The 21,469-nt window shown below is 41.2% G+C and overlaps 1 protein-coding gene across 1 annotated transcript in view; it reads right to left on the minus strand.

The window, feature by feature from the left end:
* Window positions 1-375: 375 nt before the first annotated feature.
* Window positions 376-21,469, minus strand: part of NPSR1 (neuropeptide S receptor 1) — a 63,560-nt gene continuing 42,466 nt past the window's right edge. Inside the window, exons 3-9 of the mRNA XM_049816320.1 lie at window positions 19,533-19,636; window positions 19,090-19,183; window positions 14,099-14,300; window positions 4,956-5,032; window positions 2,886-2,975; window positions 591-771; window positions 376-469 (exon numbers count right to left, since the gene is read on the minus strand). Of these exons, the coding sequence (XP_049672277.1) occupies window positions 376-469; window positions 591-771; window positions 2,886-2,975; window positions 4,956-5,032; window positions 14,099-14,300; window positions 19,090-19,183; window positions 19,533-19,636 (842 nt within the window). The remainder of the gene's footprint in view (window positions 470-590; window positions 772-2,885; window positions 2,976-4,955; window positions 5,033-14,098; window positions 14,301-19,089; window positions 19,184-19,532; window positions 19,637-21,469) is intronic.

Genomic DNA, 21,469 nt, shown 5'->3' on the forward strand with positions numbered 1-21,469 from the left:
CTTTATCAGTTATATGAGCCAGACGGTACAGTAGATAGCTTTTTGTGACTCCTGAAAAATAGAGAACACTGACTAGACACCATTTACGTTGTTTTTTGCTGTTCAGAGTATATGTATATTACAGCTTGTTTAAAAACAGAGGGCCAAGATGAGCCCTCACAAGTGGCATGCAAATCCCTCCTACTGAGGTTGGCACTGGAAGCGTGTGGTTGCTGAAGCTGCAGTGCCAATCCAAAATACGTGTGCTGCTTAACAGCAGCAAGGCGCAGGCTCTTGTCAGTTGGTTTCCGTCCACTCACGATGCACAGGGCTTGTGGGGAACCTCCACTTTCCTCGGCACGGGTCCCAGTGTAGCTTTGCAGAGCATCGTCCGTTCTAGATGTCTTCTGGTTTGGACAGGACATGCATCTCCTGCCTTCCGTCACTCCTGTCCCGGAATGTCCCCCCCAGCCTTTGAGTCCTTCTTTCCCTGAAGAAAATAAGGGACAGTCAGAATTAGAATAGACAAGAAAACTTAGTTTGTTTAGGGACTGCATTTATGTGTTCCCTCCCTTTTTAGGGGATAGTCAGTGACAGTAAAGGAGCGATACTTGAAAGGGGGGCAGAGGTGGTTGCTGAAGAGGCAGTAGATGAGGGGGTTGATGGCACTGTTCAAGGCTGGCAGGTTCTGAATAATCACAGACGCGTAGAAGCGCTCTTTGGTCTCAGGGAGTATGTTGAAGTTGTCCAGGATATCAAAAAGAAAGTAAGGGCTCCAACAGAGAACAAATGCTGGAAGAGAGACAGAGAGAGGAAGAGCTTGACATTAGATAGTTTAGCTATTTAGGGATGTAATCACACGCACATAGAGAGACTGTCATAACACATAAATAGTTGTTCATGCAAAAAAAAAATATCTCTCCCTATTCAGGGTCTTATTTAAGAGAACAGTTATTAGATTGTGCTTTTATTTGTCTTTATTTTTATTTTAATGCCCATAAAATAAATTATGTGTGCTTCTCTAAGTGTTTAGAGTGTTCCCTCTAGACATATCAAGGCACTTTTGAACACTACACAACACATAAAGGGTAAATAGGTAGCCAGTTAAAGCATCATCAGTTATAGTGAAGCGCTCCTTTAATGGTCCCCTGAGTGAGCAGCCAATCTAAATGTACACACCACCAAAGTGCCACTCCATGACAGCGCTGCCTGTCATAGCCGCCTATTAAAAAAAGGCTCTTAGACATCCAGGCACTAGGAACGACACACTTTCACACCACAGTATGGCAGACCAATGTATCATTTGGCATGCTGGCTGGAGGTGCTGTGTACATGGAGTGTGCAGGAAGACTCTCTTAATTCCTGTACTGCAATTTGAGAGGTGAATTTGGGGAAGGGAGGAGAGGACTGTGCTGTTCATAGGTGCTTTTGTTCAGAGGTGGCAGAAATAAAAAGGCCACAGATCTACCTTTATTTGCAGGTGTAAGGAATAAATTGTCCCTCACAAGTTTCTGTCATCTCCTTTCACAAAAGCTTTGGATTCAAGATTTACATGGAAACACTGGGACAGGCAGTTCACTCAGCTAAGCTGTAAGTACCTGGATTGCAGATATACAGGTACCTGTGAAATGAGACACATGACGTCTCCCTGACCCAAATGAGACAGCAGAGTGACCTCGTGCTTGCTTTCCCATCACTTTGATCAGTATTTCTGAGCAGTATTTCTGCACTGAATGTGCAAGGAAGAGGTAAACTCGCCTTCTGTTTTCTAGAGTAACCAAACTGGCAGTGTCTATGCACACATACCAGCAAAACAGCAATACACAGTGTCAGCGTATGTGTCATAGCACTGACTATGCAGAACTTTAAGTGGCTTTAAAGAAATCCATGAATGTTAGGCGCCTTAATCTGTTTGCACATCAAGACATGCTGGATGCCTAGTATTATCAAGGTCCTTTGAAATACTGAGCATCCAGGCGAGCTCTTAACACCTAATAGCGTTGCCATAGTAGTTGTTTCTGACAAAAGTGTTCTCTTATTGCCACACAGAAAAGTTCAGGTACACAGAGAAGCTGTTCTTGGGCGTCTGAAAAACATGACTCACACCAGCATCTCTTATGCCTGTAGACACTACTGCTAAACAGTGAGCTAATACTAGCCATTATTGCAATATCATCCAATCTGAATTTTGTGTAGCATAGGAAAGAGGAGCAATCTCTTTTTCGGTGTTAGGGGACGGCTGTCAGCCCTTGGGAGTAAATAGCTTCAGTCGCCTTGCTGTCTGTCTCTGGCAGCTAATCACCAGCTCTGTGTGATGCTGCCTTTATTTATTGAGATAGAATGTCAGTCTCCTAACACCATCAGAATAATGTCATCTCCATGGGAGATGGAGGACACCTGCACTGAGTCATCTGCTGCCCTGTCAGGAAAGGAGAGCTCGTTCTTCCCACCTCAGCAGGCAACACGCTTCTGACATCAAATTCAATTGCTCTGCAGCCCTTGCCTCTCCTTCCTCTCCCTTGCACTGCTCCAGCACCTAACCTGCCATACCTACTCTCTAAGCCTAAAAAACAACTTGGTTGCCAAGTCTTTTGGCAGCCCGGATGGGAAGGAGATGACCCCTTCTTTTGTTCCTTTTAGGCAATGTCCCTCCTTTACTTTCTTTATGAACATGAGGGGCTGTGCATATAAATTCATTTGAGGCTTGTGTCAGATGCCTAAAATAGGTGTTTATCAGCCAGAGGAGAGGGGAAGGACAAGGTCAGAAGGCAAGTCAGGGGAGTCCAAGTAAGCTCCTTCTCTAAGCCATCTGCTGCATTTTATATGCTCATGACGGAAGGAGCTGAGGAAGACTAGCTTCCTAAAGTCATCATCCTCCCCAGCCAGCTGCGGGGCTTTTCACTTACCAATGATAATTACGATGCTGTACTTGATCGCTTTCACTTTTGCCCTGGATATGAACCCACGACTGGTGTAGCCAGCAGAGGTTTTGCCACCTAGGGAAAGAATGGTTCAGCTAGTAAAAGAGCAGGGGTGGTGCATGGATGTGTCAGTGCCTACCTCCGCAGGCAGGACAGCAATATATAGCCCATCTTTTCCTGGCATCAGGCAGGGGCTCAGTAGTTTCTGAAATTCAGACGCTTGCAAACCTGCTTAAGTTGGATGCTCAAAACCTGAGCCATCCCAAATCAAAAGGGGAAATGTAAGGAGAAGAAATCTTCCTGAAGCACTGTGGCAGCTGGGTGTTCCTGATCCTCACCACTTAGTCAGGAGAACCACTGCCTGTGTGCCCAGCTGTATCCGTCTAATTAAAAACCGTGTGCCATCACAGCTACAAAATCACAACCGGTGTTATAGGAGACAGTTTCTGAAAGAAACTGGTAGCTGTAATTAAGAAAACAGAAGAAACAACCTGGCAAAACAGACTACCTGTTCACTTTTAACTGTATTTCAGTCAGAAGGATTTTAAAAGCTACATGCTCCATTCCCTTAACCTCTTACTCCTTTTGATGCTTTGGAGAATCAGTCATGCATTTTACTCTCTATGTTGACCCAGTAATGAAAGACAAAATGCTGTTAGACTAGCTTTTCAGAGATGAAGTGTGGCTTGAATTGAGAAGCAAATCCTATTCAGTCTCACACCAAGGCTGGTTGATCTCATTTCCTCTGAAGTCACACTAATGTCTCCAAGAATCAAGTTCTGTATTTGAATAACAGTACCAGCATGATTGCAATATTATGTCCGATTTCATTATTAATGTTGATTTGCTGTTCATGTTGCTGGGTCAGAATAATTAGGTTCACCACAGTAAATACACAAGAAGGTCATTTTTTACCAAAGCATCTTTAAACTCCTGTAGTCCAAATTTAGGGCTGGAATTTTGATTACTGTAATTGGAAATAAGTCTGTACACGTGACTTTTTGCACCTATTATAAAAACAGCATATCAAAGCTGTGTAATTTGTAAGGAAAAAGATGTAAATAAAATTAATGCAGTCTTGTTGTCAGTGAAACATCCCATCTAGAAGCTTGAAATTAGTCCACTCTTAATATTACTGGAAATCACTTGACTTATAGAGCAGAATATATCTCTTGGACAAGAAGAATGACATTTGTTTTCAAGGCTACTTGATATTGATTGTGCCAGGAAGGCAGGATCATTAGAAATCAGTCCTGCTCAAGCTTTTCAAAGGAGGATTAAATCTTAGTTTACAGCAGACAGATGTCAGATTATAGCATAAGGATACCTGAATATGTGCAACATCACGTTAGGATACTTTCTACTGTACCAGACGTGATCCATGATCCTTCTTCAGGCATGTACCAGCAGCTTGGTCCCCATAGCTTGATGCGTTTCCACTCATCACTTGGCTGCTGTAAGTGGTTGCGTGCTCTTACAGTTGTGTTGTAAAACATATTACAGTAAATGAACATACCTTTCTTCATAACTATTAGGTAAGGCAGCTGACCAGTGAGGATCTTGAGATGATTTGTGCTCAGATTCTTTACCAAAATCGATCAGAGTGGTCCAAAAAAGTTTATGGTCTTGGGGTGGAAAGCCCAGCTCATTTTGTGGCTTTCCATAGCCAGGCATTTCTGATCTTGACCAACACTGGACTTGCAAGGTCATATGAAAGCACAGCAAAAGACTTATGTAAGTATCTGCTAGAAAAATTTATTCTGGAAATGGGCAATGTTCTAGGAATAGGGTTTCTAAGTTCTAGAATAAGGTTTCTTTACCTTTTAATTCTTTTCTTGCAGATGTTCTCTATCATTTCTCTAAAGGGGATTTAGTGTCAAAGAAAACAAAGTAAAAAATGTAGAAAAGAGTTATGAATGAACAATTACAGAAACCCTATTCCCACTGCAGTGATGGGGGCCCAGTGTGACACTGCATGACCAGGCATTCCTGGATTTGGGGGAGCCGGGTAGCTTTGAATCATGAGGCTGGAGACATGTGTGTGCTGAGACTCACCAGGGCAGCTGGATATGATGACAGCCTGAGCTTTGCTCTTCATCCAGATGGTTCGAATCACGATTGAATATATGACACTACAGAAGGGAAAGAGTCATTGATATTATGAGGCACAGTAAATTTAACTGACATCCCAGTCATTTGTGCTCTATGAATATACTTATCTATGTGTAAGAAGCTCATAGAGATGACAGGACTTCATAGGAATAATAATAATAATAATAATAATAATGATGACAAGAATAATAAACAAAATATGACTCTCCCATAGTACTTTTCAGAAGTATATCTGAAGAGTTTTCACCATGGAAGCCATTATCGTTGTCCTGGCTTTGCAGATGTCAAATCTGAGGTGCAGAGGAATGCAATGTCTTGGCCAAGATGTCGCAGGCAAGATCTCATTGGGGATTTTGAACTAACTGAGGCCAGATCTGCCTGGGTACCAGCCTCAGGCAGGAGGCACCTCATCCCTGTACAGGGTTGTGCTTGTGGGTTTGGGAGCTGCAAGAAGGACACTAGTCCTGAAATGGGGGAAGCAAGGGGATGGACCTGTTTTGGCTGTGTGTCCGCTTCTGGTTTGGTGTTACTTTGTGAGTATGAAGCTGACAAATAAAACGGTACCCTGGGGATGTCAACAGGGGCAAGATCCATGAGAAATGCAGTTAAGTACCGTGGTGTTCACTTTTGGGTCTCAAGGTCCTGGGACTGAAACTGAGGGGGACAGAAGTATCAGGTAGATGGGGAGAGTTAATTGATTCAAAACCAACTCCACCACAATTTGCATATTTAGAGAGGAATATACATATACTTTTAAGGAGAAAGATGAAAAGTGCCCTAGTGCACAATAACTTTGGATAGTTATGACCTTTCCCTAGGCAATAACAAATCTGGAATTCTATTTATTTAATATATTAGGTAAAAATAATTCCTTCAAGTTGAAGAGCTGTTTGAAACCCTATCCTGGATGAGGATGTTACCTTTTCAGCAGTTTACATAAAAAAAATACAAGGCCTTGCTCTGTCTGCCTTTTCTCCTGCAAGCATGCATAGCGTGCAGCTAAAATCACTAAGCAACAGCATACTTTTGACCGGTGTTTTCCTTTTTGTCTGCTAAAGGAAGACAAAAATAATTTTAAAATATTTCAGCTAATGCACTCGGGTTGCCATGTTTTTCTGATGTAAAAACCAAGCATTGTAACAGAAGTCATCACGTGCTGTTTGCAATACACTGCAGTGTTTTGGGGGGCCTGGGGCAGCCTGACCATTAATTGCCATAAACCTCAGTGGTGACTCTGTGAAAAAGGTGCAGCTAGGGAGATTATTTCAGGGTGTTTTACAGAGACAAAAATGTGTCTTACTATCATGCAGTTTATTTTTGTTACCAGAAGAAACATTGTTCTTATTAGAGCTTTCAGACTGATACACAAGCCTTTCCTAGAGCACCCTCAATTCCTAGACATGCTTGCAAAGGCAGTATTTGTGTGCCTCGGAGGTTTCCTTTCGATGGAAGTTTGAACCATCTGGTTTCCAGACTCAATAGGTGAGAGCTGGAAATTCAACGTGCAGTCTGGGCTGTGGAGCAGAGCAGTAGCATATTTGCCCAGTGAAGGTTTTGCATGCATCTGCTGTGGACTCCAGCTTGCCCTCCTTAATCCCTTCAAAGGTCCAGCATGGCTCCCAGCTGACTTGAACATTTTGCTTTTATATCCTGGCTTTTCAAGAACCTGTTTGTATATCAGCTGGTGCACTTGAGAATTCCTTTGTACTTTGTACTGACAATGGTGGAAAATTCATGTATCATTTCTCCTTTGATTGTTCCAATGAATAAGAATGATAATTGTTGTCATCTCAATAAATTTTCCAGCCAGCTCCTAAAAATCCTGTTTCTATTTTCTCCCTAGTCTGAGCTTTTTATTTGCAGTTGAACCAATATCCCCTCTAATGCAGACCTGCATGTGTCTAGCAGGACAAGTTCTGAGTTGCCTAAGCATCAGGACAAAGGAACCCAGCTCCATAGTCAAAATACTCGGACTTCTTGCTTCCAGCCAAGTGCCATAAGGATTGAATTACGAAGTCAGGCTCCTCATTTGCTCTCCCTCTGACCCCAGAAATCCTGCCCTCTCAGCTGCAGAGTCTGGTAAGAGCATCCCTTTCACCAGATGCAGTTATAGCAGCTGTCATCTTCATTTGGCATTTCATGTATGAGATTACATGCTGTTTCATTTGAATCCTGAATTTTTAGAAGTCCAGGGGAAAGTTTAATTCCTGGTTTAATCCAGTGGCTTCTAAAGTGCTGCCAACATAGTGGATTTGTACTGGTGTTTTTGCCTCTGTTCATCTTTCTTTCTTTTCTTTATAGCTGGATCCACTGGAGCCTTCCTTATCAGGAGGGGACCAGAGGTGGTGTAAAGCTGCTCAGGGTGGGCACCAGGAAAGAGGAGTCACTTGTCATGCTAGGTGCACTTCCTAGCAACGATTTTGCCAACAACAGTTATGCCTTTATGCTTTTCTCTCTCTGGGACTCCAGATCTTATTAGTGTCTAATCTTTTTTTTTTCCCCAGCTATGCTGGCATGGAGGTAACAAACTAAATTTTCCAGAAATGTGTCACCCAAAGCTTAAGATCATAAAAAGCACCTGCATGTGTGTTTCAAAGCCACAACAATAAAAAGACAACACTTATGGAACAGAAGCTGTATTTTTTCTTACAAGGGAAAAGCAGGTTGTTTTCAGAATGCATTTCTAGCTTCTTTCTTTCTGTAAGAGGCAGCTAGAGGAGGATGCCGTGGTTGGTGACATCTCAAAGGGTGGGAAGAAATTCCCACTTGATAGAAAATAAAGTGGCAGGTGTGCAAAGAGTAGAAGGGGACAGACAACAACTGGTATTCAGGTGGGTAGGAGGGTGTTCAGCAATGGTCTGCACCATTCTGACCATATCGTAATGTCTCTCCTTCCCCTCAACATCAAGCTACGCCGCCTTCATTGCCAAGATGTAAGAGCACACCATACGCACATGTGCATGGCAAGCCTATCATTGCCACAAACCTTATTTTCCAACACAGGTAATATGCCTGCATGCTGTTTGCTCTTGTCTCCACTGAAAGCACTGGGACATACAAAGTATAGTTCGTTAGGTCCAGATGTCAGGTTTCTTTGTGTAGTACACTGGCCTTCCAACCCTCACTGGGGATTCTTGGGGGCTATATAAACAAGTGCTGTAGTCATTTTCATGCATACTATGATATTAAAATATTATATAAGTTGTTGTGGCCCATTATTTGCAGGTAAGAGACTAAAGAAAGGGAGGAAAGAGCTCAGGTGGAGTAGTCAAACCCAGATGGAAAAATAATCCAAGCCTTTTTGAGAAGGAGTTGCTCAGGCTTTGAAGACCACAGGATAGAAAGGACATGCTGTTGACCTGAAAATGCAGTGATTTTTCTAGCCCTGATAAAATGCAAATCTGGAGAGGTGACAGGAAAACACAAGAATATGTGCAAACTATTCTCAGCAAATGACATTCATTGCATCTGCAAAAGCAATTTAGCTTGATCCAAATTCTGAAGGACTAAGATGCATGTTCATTGTAGCATGTTATTAGTTAATGGTGTTGTTTAATATGGCGCTGTTGGTAATTACAGCATACTTTGTCCATGTAAATAACTAACTTATAGTTAGTCATACAAATGCTACCATGAATAGTCCCACTCCGTCTTTATCTTTAATTCATAGATGGCTTTTGGTTTGGAAAATAAAATGTCTTCTGGTATTGATATTAACAATTATAAGAGTTATTGATCTGCCCACTCTTTAAACACAGATTTTATTTTTTTTTTAAATAAATTATTGCATTATGATAGCATCCCACTCAACCTCAGTATTTACTAGTAAAATGAGCCTTTACCCTGGCAAAAAGTACACTTAAGCTCCCTGCTAATTACTTGTCTTTATCATCCAGCATTGCCTATTGTTCCTTGTACTTCATTTGTGCAAAGTGAAGCAGCTGCATTATGTTTTATGGTAGCTAATTTACAGCACTATTTATCCAAAGACAAAAGACACCTGTAACTTCATCTGAACAAACCATTGTAGGCATGTGTAATGGGTGAGTGAATAGACGAGCAGATATTAGAACATATGTGCAAGATCTAGGCTTTTTTATTTAGAAATGGAAATTGAAGGAAAAATGATTGTGCTTGCTGAATCAAGCTCAGAAAATGACCTTTGGTATTTTTATTAATTGTATTTCTATTCCCTTTATTTTATTTAATTCAGACAAATACCTTTTATTTAATCTATTTTTTATTTCATTGCAATGTCTTGGCTTTAGTTCCATATTTTTCCTTTTAGCTGATTCTGTTTTTTCTCTTCTAATTATTCTTCTGCTGCTCCAAAGCAAATATTCTCCTTGGAGTTTTGATTTTAAACAGCAGATGGATATATTTTCCTTTATGCTTCAAGAGGAACTTTTGCAAATTTTTTTAACCTGAATTTGGAATTATATTAGATAAATGCTTATGTATTGCATTTATCAGGTTAAAATATAAAAAAAATATTTGGCAATCTTGAATAACAGCTAAAAAGACTGAATTTCTGAATACTCAAGTGCCAGAATATAATTATGGTTTGGCACAGAGTAGTGATACAGAACGGAAACCCAGTAGCTCTCCTGTCTCCCTACCACAGGACCTGAGGGACCCAGGTGCAAATATTTGCAGGTAAGCAGTCTGTAATCTTGATTTGACCCATATTCAAGCTCTGTTCAGCGAGCCCCAGATGTATTCAACTGTCACAGATACCTTTTGAGCTTTGCTTGGCATATCTTGATGCAGGAGAAAAAGCTTTGGTTATAGCTGATGACACCTGTCCCAGAATAGGAGAGAACTTATTACCACAGGTTGCCTAACTCAGTTTTCTGAATTTTCTGGGGTTTGGTAGGCTGACAATATCAACTGCAGAAAAAGTGCTAGATTTGTCCAAATAAGAGGGAAGAACAGGCCAAATTTTTGAGTGCTGTAAAGAAGGACCTGATGCAGGCTCAGTGGCTCTCCCTGCCCAACACTAAGATAGGGGGGAGGAGGAGAGCTTTTACATGAAAACAAATATTCTTCCCCTTTCTCAGCTCTCAAAGATAACCACACTCTTGGGTTAAAAATCTAATCACAGCTTTTCATTCTCTTTTCATTATTCAGGTCTTGTTCGTTTGTATTACAATCAGATAAAAAACTCACCACAAAACCACTGTTTGATAACTGATTGCTGATTCTCCAGTTGTGAAGAAGTGGTGGGAACAGACCTCCCTAGTATTTAAATCTTTCAGGGCTGTTGTAGTTTTGTTCATAAATTGCCTTTTTATATATATGTTAAAAAAGAAGGGGCAGATTCTTCTTTTCTTATGGTTTGTGTTTTGGCTTGGAATCTATAGGGTTTGCTCACACTGTGTCTGGGGGATTAGCTCACCCGTGGAAATGTTTTCCAGACTGAGCATAAGGTTATCAGCTAAATAATTCATTCCACGGGCTGCAGTGTTATGAATAACACAACTCCTGTGAGTTAGTTGAAGGCTGTGTCAGGAACATGTGAAATCAGCTCTGCTGAGAGAGCTGAGGGATGGATGAGAGAAACTTAAAAGATTATGGTACCTGGACTGTAGCAAGTGAAAACTGCTCAGCCAAAGCAGCATATCTAGTGTGGAATTAAGTCCTGCACCTGAAAAATAAAATTTTATCCTTCGTATGCACTTTGGATGAAATGTGCCAGAAAAAGTGCTGTCATCAGTGAACTGCTTTGCTCCAGAGGTTAGGTTTTCAGCAGATTCAGGCAGCAGAACTAATTAAGAATTAACTCCGCCAGCCAGTGTCCCACATTGCGTCAGGCACCTGCCGTGCAGCTAAATCAGAGTGCTTTGGCAGAGAAAATAAAGTAGCTGCGCAAACAAAATGAATTATTGGGGAAAAGGTCTTATTCTTCTTCTGTGTGCACCCTGCCTCACTTCCTCACTAAGTGTGGCCTGTGCCTTGCCTTCTGGTTTATCCATATTTGTGGCTTCTTAGATACTGATTCTTGACTTTTCAGTTGCACATGTATGGATAGTCTCTCCGTCATTATGTCACGGCCTTTTTTTAATAACATCTTCAGCTAAAGGCCATTAAATTAAAAAAATCACAAAATGCCTTCCTTCATTTACTAAATAACACCTTTAATTTTTATAATTGATCTTTTGACAGAGTAACACACAACTACAATGTATGTGATCTCCCTCACTCACCCTTATGAAACAGCGTCTCATTTGCCATCAAACCCACTGTGCATCTGAAAGTATTCGGTGGGAAAAAACTTTTGCAGAGAAATTGAGTCCCTGCAGATGTTAACAGCCATTCCTGCCATTCTTTAGCTGCAAACTGCTTACCAGGGTACTTATTTCTGCAGCCACATCAGGCGGATTAGCTTTAAACGCTGGGACTGCCAAGAAATTTTAAAGAAATAGATGTCACACCTTGAGGCTATGTTGATAGATGTTTTACAGATGCATCAGCTGGGAAATTGCAGCCCTCAGTTGTATGCTTGAAACTTGAAAAAAATATTCTAAGAAAATATCCATTTCTTTCCAAACTGCATGGCATTTGTTCATAATGTCTCTGCAAACCTTGTCCTGATGGTAATCCTCTTTTTATGTGGTTTTAGACAATCCTCTCTACTCTGAAGAAAATAGTATCACTGACAACTAGAAATAAATGGGCACAAAAAAAATCCTTCCCTGCACCACCCCCTTTCCTTCCTCCCAGTGCCGGACATCACTTAGGACCTGTCAAAAACATGACTTCTGCTGGCAAGGACGTGGGAGCATTTGTGTTAGTGTACACTGAAACCAGGAACGTGTCCAGGCAGGCAACAGGCACCGCTCTGCCCCATGGCTGCAAGGTCAGTGTTTTAAGTTCCTGTCTTGCCATAAACTTCTCATGTGAAAGTCAAGGTTAAAGCTGCAAAAAAATTTAGGATGGTTTATTCATGTCTCAGCTGTCAGGGCCACCTCATGAAATTCCAGTTTCACTGCCTTTCCCTTTCCTCTCATGTCTTCATCACCTTCTTGCCTCTGGGAATTTACTGTAAAGCAAGTCATAGACCTGATCTGGTTTGAATATTTTCCTTTGGCAGGGAGGAAGGGAGCATAACGTCAGCAGCTCCGAAAAATTTGTTGCTCTGTAGCTGGCCTTTTCTTGCCAAATGAGTATATATGCCATGTAAAAAGGAGTGGCTGATCTGTAGCAGAAAGCATGCAAATCTGTAAGTTTGAATGTGAAAGAGATGTTTCACACACCTGTGGAATGACTGGTAACTGGATAGGCTATGGGCCTTTTTCCTAAAACACTGAAGATGACGACTAATATTTCCTGATTGCTAGCTACTTGAGAAAATTCATAACAAAACTCCTCTCACAGTAACAGCCAACCTCAAAGTTTTCTAGTGCCATTTCTTTTCACGGTTAAATTACTTTTTGTCTCTTCTGTGTGTATTTATTCCTTTTGCTGCTAGTGCTGGGCTGCAGATCCACCCACATTTTTATTTACATATTCCCAAGAATATTTTTTGATTCATTTAAAACTAAGCTGGTTTTACGAGGCAGGAAAACATACAAACATAAATGATCCTGTCTAGGAAGGAAAAGCAATTGGACAACCTGGGAGTAGTTTTTCCCTATTGCTATCATTTCCTTTCTTTAAGGAGAACTTTTCATGATTTTATTTGTTACATCTGTGCAATCTGGCACAAAAATGGAAGGTTTAGCAAACTGATGTGTTATGAGCAAAGTATAAAAACTGTCCCTTCTCTCTAGGGAGCAACACTGGTCAATGTTGAATACGTATCAAAAAGTCAGCTAGATGAGTATCAAGCACCACACGGTTTTGATTCTAACAGAGATAAACTTCTTTCCATTAGAAGCTGCAGAACTTAATCTCCGTGATTAAAGAGTAAGAAACTTCAAGGCACAACTCAACTGGAAAGGAACTAAACCCATGACACAGCCTTTACTGTTTAGCTTACTTAGCCAGTCTTATCATCTAGAAAAGATCAGTGTGTGTCCCCCCCACCCCCTGCCCTGCTCTGACCGGAGATGCTAATGAGCGAGAAGCCAGCAGAGTCTCACAGCTCATCACCTGCTGCAAAAGCGGATGGACCAAGAGAGATGTCCAAGGGACATGAAAACATAGCTCCTCTTTCATGGCCCAAATATCATGTCACCAAATTAGGGGCGGGGCAAAAGGAGTCCCAGCAAGTTTTCTTTGCCACTAAGAAGAAGAGATGGACACTAAGAAATCCTGTTATAACCTTGCTACTGAAAAGGGAAAGAAAGGAAAGGCATTGGAGAACAAATTACTGCCACTGGCAGCCTTTCAAGGCAGTTAAGAAGCCTCACTCCCCTTCCACATCAGTTTTTGACTGCTCCTTTGCATTGGTAGCTCCTCATGGCTAGATAATTTTTGTTTAACAGCAGCTAATGGCAGCATCCCAGAGGGAGGTAATAAAATTCAGCGGTCACTAAGCACAGTCTGGGATATTGGTTAACCTCAGTTTAAAATAGATTCTGCTGCAGATTGTCTTTGTGATTTTGAGCAAATCAGTCTCAAATATTTGCAGCTCAGGTTTCGCATTACAAAATAGGAAGAATTTTATTTGCTCATATTTTAGGAGTGGTTGGCAGCTTCAAGTGCTTGGAGATTTCTTTCCGATCTTAGTGAAGAAACATTTTTCTAGTACTATGAAGCTTGAGAGCACTTTAAGTTAATTTCAGTTTAATTAGTGTTAAGTGTGGTTTCCTGTTCTTTTATTAAAATTATGTTCTATCATAATAGCTAGACATTCATACTGGATTTATAAAGATACATTTCAAGCCTGAAGCTGTGGAGATAAGTGGATGCACTTACAGATCCAGTGCTGTATTCAGAAAAAATGTTTCTGGCCATTAATACCTCATGGAGAACACCCAGGGCAAGTAGAGCAACACATGCATTATGTGATTAAAAACTGCAGCAGCTGTAAGGCAGTTGTGAAAATGAAATTGTAATGAATGAGTAGAAATTCAAGCATTAAGCTGATTGCACACTTGACAGCTTTCAGCACATGCTTGCTGGCTGCGGTTCAGGCTTACCTGATAATGATCAGAGGAATGAAGTACACCAGGAAAGCCACCACCGTCATGTAGGGTATCCAGTAGGAATCATCAGGCCACAGAGCCCAGCACTGCATTTCCCCATTGGAGAGCTGCCGTTTCCCAAAAATAATCAGAGTCGGTATGGAAAACAGGAAGGAGAGGCTCCAGGCCACTCCAATAAGAACTTTCGCCTGTCTTTCTGTGCAACAAACAGACAGTGTTAATGTTAATGGGGGTGCTGGTGCGACTGGTCCCTTGTAGTGGTGCTGATAGAAAGGCGGGGAGGAGGAGGAAACCAGGTGAAGAAAGGGGATTTGGGACTGCAGTTGGCTGATGCTGAAAAGACTGCAAAGGAGAATGGGGATTTCATCTCCTTCTCATGATAAAAAGTCATGCTTTTATGGGCTTGTATTTTACATGTTTTATTTAAAGATGCTAAGGGCCCATTGAATCTGAAACACTATGAGAAAGGCAGTGGTCAGGCTCAGCAAGTCAGAAACATGAGATGTAATGATTCCTCTATGCCACCAAGAAGACATCATGAATGAATGCAAAGGACTGCAGGCCTGCCCAGCTGCACGCTCTTACCCTGGCACAGCAGAGCGGCTGTCAGTAGGAGGACACAGAGACAGGAAAGAAGAAGGAGCCCTTGTGCTACAGACAACAGAGGAAGGCTGAGGCTGGGAAGGGTTACTTAAAACATAAACTAGGTTGGAGCATAGTGGATGTACTGGCTGGGGAAATATCCTCCTTGGAATGGAAATGAAACATTGTGATGCCCCTTGAAGTGAGAAAGCTCACAAAACATTTCCTATTGGGGAAGAGAAAATGCCTCAGTTCAGGGTCAGAACAAAACTGCACAACCAGCTGCCTTTGACCCCAGCTGCAACTTTACTGCCCCAAAGAAATGTGGTCCTGGAGAGCCCAGGCATCTCCTGCAGTTCTCTGCATCATGGCGGAGACCAAACCCAGCTCCTGTTGATGGGCACGTGCCCAAGCCATGGCAAGGACGGACCGCTAACCACGAGACAGGGCAGATGCTGGTGCTCAAGTGCTCAGCCCTCTTTTGTCTGCCACAACAGACATCGACGAGGAGATCCTGCTGGACTTCATGGTCCAGGAGCTGAAGGATCCCGAAACACTTGTCAGGTTTGGGCTACTGCTTCCCCTTGACTTCTGGCCTCCTACGCTGCTGAGTGGGGAAAACTGATGGGAAACTAGATGATGACTGCTGGCACCCATGGGATTTTGGGAAATCAGTGGCTTGGAGCAAACAGACCCAAGGCTTTTGTTTTCACAAATCGGCATCTTCTAGCTGAAACCCAGGTAGCTCTAGCTGAAAAGTGTGGGGGAAAAGGACTGATCTGTGGAGTAGCAGTGATTCTCAGCAGCAGTTATTCCTCCTGAGTCAGATTGCGAGAGGAACAGATGGGGACAGATTTTTTTGATCTGGAAGCTTTGGTGTTGAAATACTTTATTGTCCTACAAAATACCCGAGGTTGTGCGTGGAATAGAAAATCACTTTAAATTATGCATATCAAGAAGAACGTCTTTCCTCCTTGAAGCTCAAAGAGCAATACGAAAGCGTGTGGGAGAAACATTCAAAAAGTAATTTTATGCTTTATAAAACATCAGTTGCAAACATTCACTTATCCTGCTCATTTTTAAATGCTACCCACATTCAGCAAAATACAGTCTTGCTAATCTAGGGCTTGAGGGAACTCCGCTGACATCTGTGTCAGAGGGTTAGATTAAGTCTATAAATATTGCACGAGCAAAGGAGAACTGTAAAGTTTCCCAAAGCATAGCAGAATAAACTTAGCAAAAGGCATATTAAGAGTAAGTTTCACAAAATATCTCCTGACAGAAAGGGTTTTTCGACTGTGGGCTAGCTACTTAAATTACATACGTACAAGCCTCAGTGGGGCCCACCAGCCTATTTCTAAGGGGCAAAGATCATACTTGGGTAATATACTTTATTTTTTGCACTGTGTAGTGCCATCCTTAACTTGAAGAGAAGTGGGCAATTTGGGTTGGGCAAGGCTGGTATTTTATCGTTGTGTTTTATAAAACATTACCTGCGATGCTCATTTATTCTTGTTTTTAGATGTTCTTCGTGTTCCGTAGAATATGACCTTGTGAGGCTTTACAGGGCACTGAAAACATCTAGATAAGTAGATTTTTGTTTTATCAGACTAATAGTAATTGGCTGCCTCACAAGCAGGGGTTTTAATGTTGTTTTTTGTAAATGCTCTAATACGCTCTAAATGACAACAAATCATATAACTAGAACTATATCAATTATAAATGGAATCAAATAAATAACAGCTTTTGAAATATGATATTCTATTCAGCTAGTCTCAGTATTTTCCTTTAAAAACAATATTGCTCTTTAAATTGAGAGGTTTTCGTATTGGGGTGGTCAAGACTAACACGCAGAGTTGGATCGGGAATCTCAGTTGCGAGCTCTGGCACTGACTCTCCTAAAGGATGTTTTCATGTCATCAACCCCTTTGCTCTGCTTCTGCCATCCGTGTGCTGCAGCAGTGGGTTTGTGCACATCTACCTTCTTTTAGCAACATGTGGCGGGGAGGCACCTCTTGCGAAGGGTTTTGCTCCCCGCTACCATGGATGGCAATGCTGTGCAATCCTTCTATAAAGTGAGTGTCATTTTAAAATTAGGTTTAAAATCCAGAGAGAGAGAGAGCTGCTCCAGAATCTTGTTGATCTGATGGACTTTAACATCTTGCCATGCAAAGGGGCAGTTTACACCTATTTGGATTTTGTCTTTTACTTAAGCAGTTCTATTGTCACCTGTTGCTAGGTTTGTATACTGTTTTGCATATACTTTTTCAACATGGTGAAATAGTCATAAAATGTCTTCTGCTATAACTTCTCAGTTTCTTTTCGATCTTTGTTTTACGATTTTTATTTTTAATGACCCCTTTGGTTATTGAATTAGGTGCCTCATACAGTAGAAGTGTTAGGATTAGAATGTATAATTCTTCCACATCCTGTACTTTCTGTGGTCATTTATGTATTTGCAAAGTAAGTATAAAAAATTTAACTGTTGAAGTTTGTTTTCTTAGAAGCCATGCAAAATACAGCTCATTGCAAATACTTTTAACAAGACTTGAGTCTAGTAACTAAACCACAATTCTTAAAAAAAGAAATTGTTTGACATTTTCAAAGCAAAATGTTTGATTTTTTTTTCCTAAATGATATTTCAAGGCTACATGGAAACATATTTTTTTTAAATTGGTAAGGAGAAACAACTCTTTTGTTTCTTGATTGAGGGATCTGGGGGGATGAGTGTTTCATTTTGGAAAGAAAATTGCCACAGGTTGACTCAGAACTGTTTTTAAAGTTTGACTGTGTCATCACCAGTGACAATGTTTTGTAAATCTCGTTGTTCTCTGTTTGCAGAATAGCAAAGAGGGCATTTCAAAAGCTCCCTGCCATGACACCTCTTCTAGGAATAGCTGAGTTGAAAAGTTGAATATTTATGTATATTCCGGGAAGTTGCTATTGTAAATATACCTCTCTAGATCCTCCTTTTGGATTTACAGCTGCCTACTTTTTCCCTTTGGACACGGTCTTTGCTCGTCCATCAGTGTGTAGCCAGCCTTTGCCAGAGGCAGGTGGGCTTTGTCAGTGTTATCTCTGCTCCTGGGCTTTTCCCCCCACCCACAGCCACACCCAGCTGATGGCTCTGCTGCCCCTCAGCTGGGTCCGATGTCTGCTCTTCTCCAGTCTTAAAAAGAAAAGAAAAAACTTTATGGTATAGGTATGGGAAATGGGACTGAGTTAAAAAAAATGTTTTTATAAAGATTTGAGGTGGTTTGGTGGGGTTTTTTCAACTTCAAAGTGATTTGCAAAGATTAACCACCAATTTTTTTACTAAGACCAGGTGGTAATTTAACAAGTGCTGCTTTTCCTGTACCATGTATGAAGAAGTAACACCAGCGGATCTGTCTGACTGCTCGCCTCAGCTGGCAGGTTTATGAGCCCTCCCCAGCCTGGCGCAATGTCAGCAGGAGCTGCAGAGCGTGGTGCACCTCCCAGAGGCTGCTGAAGAAAACCTTGAGATCAGTCTCCCCATTCTGAAAAAAGTTCGTCTGCCTGCTGGGGAATATGAAGTTAAATTTCACACAAGTATTTGAAGTTTTCAGACCTTAACATCTGCCAAAGCTGCACCACTGCCTGTGTGCTGTGATTGATTCATAGGTTTTTAAGGCCAGAAAGGACCATTAATCTGATCCCCTGAATAGAGCAGGCTGGCAAAAGCCATCGTTACTCCAGAACAAGAATGATATTTGCATCTGATTAACCAGCATCTTCCAGCCCTCATGGTTCTTGTAACTGTTCCCCTTCCTCCCCACGTGCTATTTCTGTTTATTCACTCCGTGCAACCCACTTAATGTCCCACTTTGGCTCTGTAGGAAAGAAATCATGTTCTTTAAATTGTACTGCTAAGCAGCCAGGATATATCCGAGTGCTGTAAAAATAACAATTAGAAGAAATTATAAGAAACAATAGATATTCAAACTTATATGCTATACCTTTTGAAGTTCTCTTATCAAACTGTTGTATGAATTCTCCATACTGGACTCTCTATCCAATTATTTTTTTAGTGTGAATAAATAGACGATATAGCTCTTGCAGCTCCTAGAGTCAGTATAGTTGTACGAGGGTTAGCTTTTGCCCATAATAACCTTCTCAAAATGCTGGAAGATAATGAAATCTCTATACTTTTTAAAATGTCATTTCATTCTTTGCTAAAACAATGCTTATAAAAACTGCTGAGGGCTAAGAGCAGCTTAATAAATCTTGAAACCGCAGCTCCTTTGCCATTTGGAAAACTGTAATGGAGTCCAAATGTTGCTGCAGCAGGAATGAATAATTCATGACAACAAGGTTAAGAATTTTGAAACAAAAACCTATCCAATAATATCCATAGCAATAGCAAGGTACAGAAATTCTCCTACCTCCTTGCAAGAACTTCATTGGGTAAACTATGGCATGATACCGGTCTATGCTTAGTGACACAAGGACGTAAGTTGAGGCATATAGTAGGACCACCTGGGGCAGAAGGTATATAAGGCAGCAGTTGAGACACATTTATTGCAGAAAATAATGTCAGCAAGAACACTGAAATAAGAATATTTGAAAACTTTTACAAAAAAAAAAAAAAGAAAAAAGAAAAAAACCCTTGTATTTTCACCCAGATCTTTTTCCTTTATCTTGTCCACAAAATTTAAGATTTAATGTGCTTTAATTAAAAGTGTTTCAACTTTAAACAAACACTTTCAGCATTTAACACTTCTGATGCTAGAAAAATGTCTCCACAGGATTTTTGTTGGGGTTTACTGCTGTGGGGATGCAAAGCCATGAAAGCTTGGGCATACAGGAGAGCATGAGTTTTCTATACCTGGAAGTAGCGAACGACTCTACAGATGATATCAGGAGCCATGAAATCTCCAGTATAGCGCCAAATGATGTCAGTCATTATGTTTATGAGTCCCGTGAATGAATCTGCAAAGAAAATTAGCTGAAGAGGCATTAAAAGAAGCAAACACATGACTGCAGGCGAGCCACAGAGACAGGTATGACCCTTGGGATGTACCAGCTCCCCCAGTCTTGAGGGCAGCCACGCCATGACTGGTCAGCCCAGGATGCTAGAGGAGCTGGGAAAGCCTCAGAAAACACTTAAAGTTTTGTGTATTTATTTTCTCGTTCTCTTAATTTAATGCCAATCCATTCAGACAGACTGGGCAAGATTCCTCTAAGCACTGGAGCCCACAGCTGGTTTCTTGTGAGCAGGATTTGCCACTGCCCTCTGGGCTGTGGGTCAGCCTGGCTGGCATTGCAAACGGGTTGGGTGAGCTGCACCCCTAAAGTGCCTTTTTCTCTCCTTTGCTTATAAAGGGGTGTGAGGTGACCAGCCGAGATGGCCACATCAGCCCTAGGCTGGATGCAGGTCCTGGTCTATACCCGCATCTATAACCAAAGATGCCTAGCATTAGCTGAGATCAATTCCTCCTCAAATAACAATTTGCTTTTTGTGAGTAGAGCTGCATAAAAAAAATCACCTGTGGGTGTTAATCCCACCTACACCTAAACGTTTCAGGCTTGTCCGTGAGAGCCATGGAGGGAACTGCCCGATAGGCCTGATCCTGCAGCTCGCCATGCTCACTGATGCCTGCTAAGGGCCCCCGGGTTTTCCATGGGGTGCGGATAAAATATAGTCTTGAAGAAGCTGTACGTTAGTGTCTGAGTGTGTCGGCTTGATCCCAGCTGTGCCAAATATTGAACTATTTAATGTCCTTTTTCTTTGTCTTTTCTTTCACTGTAAAAAGAAATATGTCTCCTGCTAAAGCACCTGGGGTGATATCCAAACACTGCTGAGGTCAGTGGAAATGTTTTTAGGATTTTATTCGCAAACTTAATTATTTCATGATTAACCCTGCCTTGTCAGCTTAGTTAGCCTATTTATGCCTGTACTTTTGCATTCATCAAAATAAATACGCCTCAGACCATCTTTTTTTTTTTTTTGTGAGAAAATCTAAGGAAATATTCCAGCCTTTGTTCTGCTTCTTATTGAACAAATGAGCACTCACAGTGATGCAAGTTTTACAGAGGAATTGCAAAAGCCGGTACTGTGGTTGTACCTATGGGCGATACTAAGTTTTGTCTTTAAAACCCAGATAATAAAAAAGTTCTCTCCCTGTAGGACAGAATAAATGTTTTAAGCACTGTCCATGGAAGAAAATGTGTGCTAATCCAGTGTCCTGCCACTTTAAGTAACACAGCATGTTGCTCTTCTTGCAGTTTACCACAAAGGGAGAGAGCAGGTTGGGAAAACATTTTGTGTGATTTGTCAGGACAAAACTAAGAAATACAAAGAAATAGCTTCAATCCATATTTAAAAAACAGAGAGCGATGAGGTAAAATGTTTCATTTTGATACCATCATTTTGCACATTTGAAAACCATGTCTAAAGTTTAGTGTGATAAAGGCATCCTAACCCTCTTATCAGAAGATTTTGGTTTGAAATGTATGCTTTTGGAAAGAAAATATTTCCACAATTTCAAAACATTCTATTTGAGCAATAAACAGTTTGAACCAGTATTTCCAAGCAAACAGGTAGGGGTTTGGCAAAATGAGTTCCTTCTAAGCCCTTTGAAATTCCAGAAGTTCCAGATACTTTTAGCTGAAAACTAAGATCTCAGCTTAATGCTTTAGAAGAACAACCAGTTTTGCTTCACTGGAAAACTAGGATCATTTTTTCTGTATCAGTAATCCTTTACCTCCTTTTTTTCTTCAATCCTTTATGTCCTCTTTTTCTTCAAGGCTCAGTTCAAAATG

The sequence above is a fragment of the Accipiter gentilis genome, chromosome 14 (genome assembly GCF_929443795.1).
Source record: "Accipiter gentilis chromosome 14, bAccGen1.1, whole genome shotgun sequence".
Lineage (NCBI taxonomy): Eukaryota > Metazoa > Chordata > Aves > Accipitriformes > Accipitridae > Astur > Astur gentilis.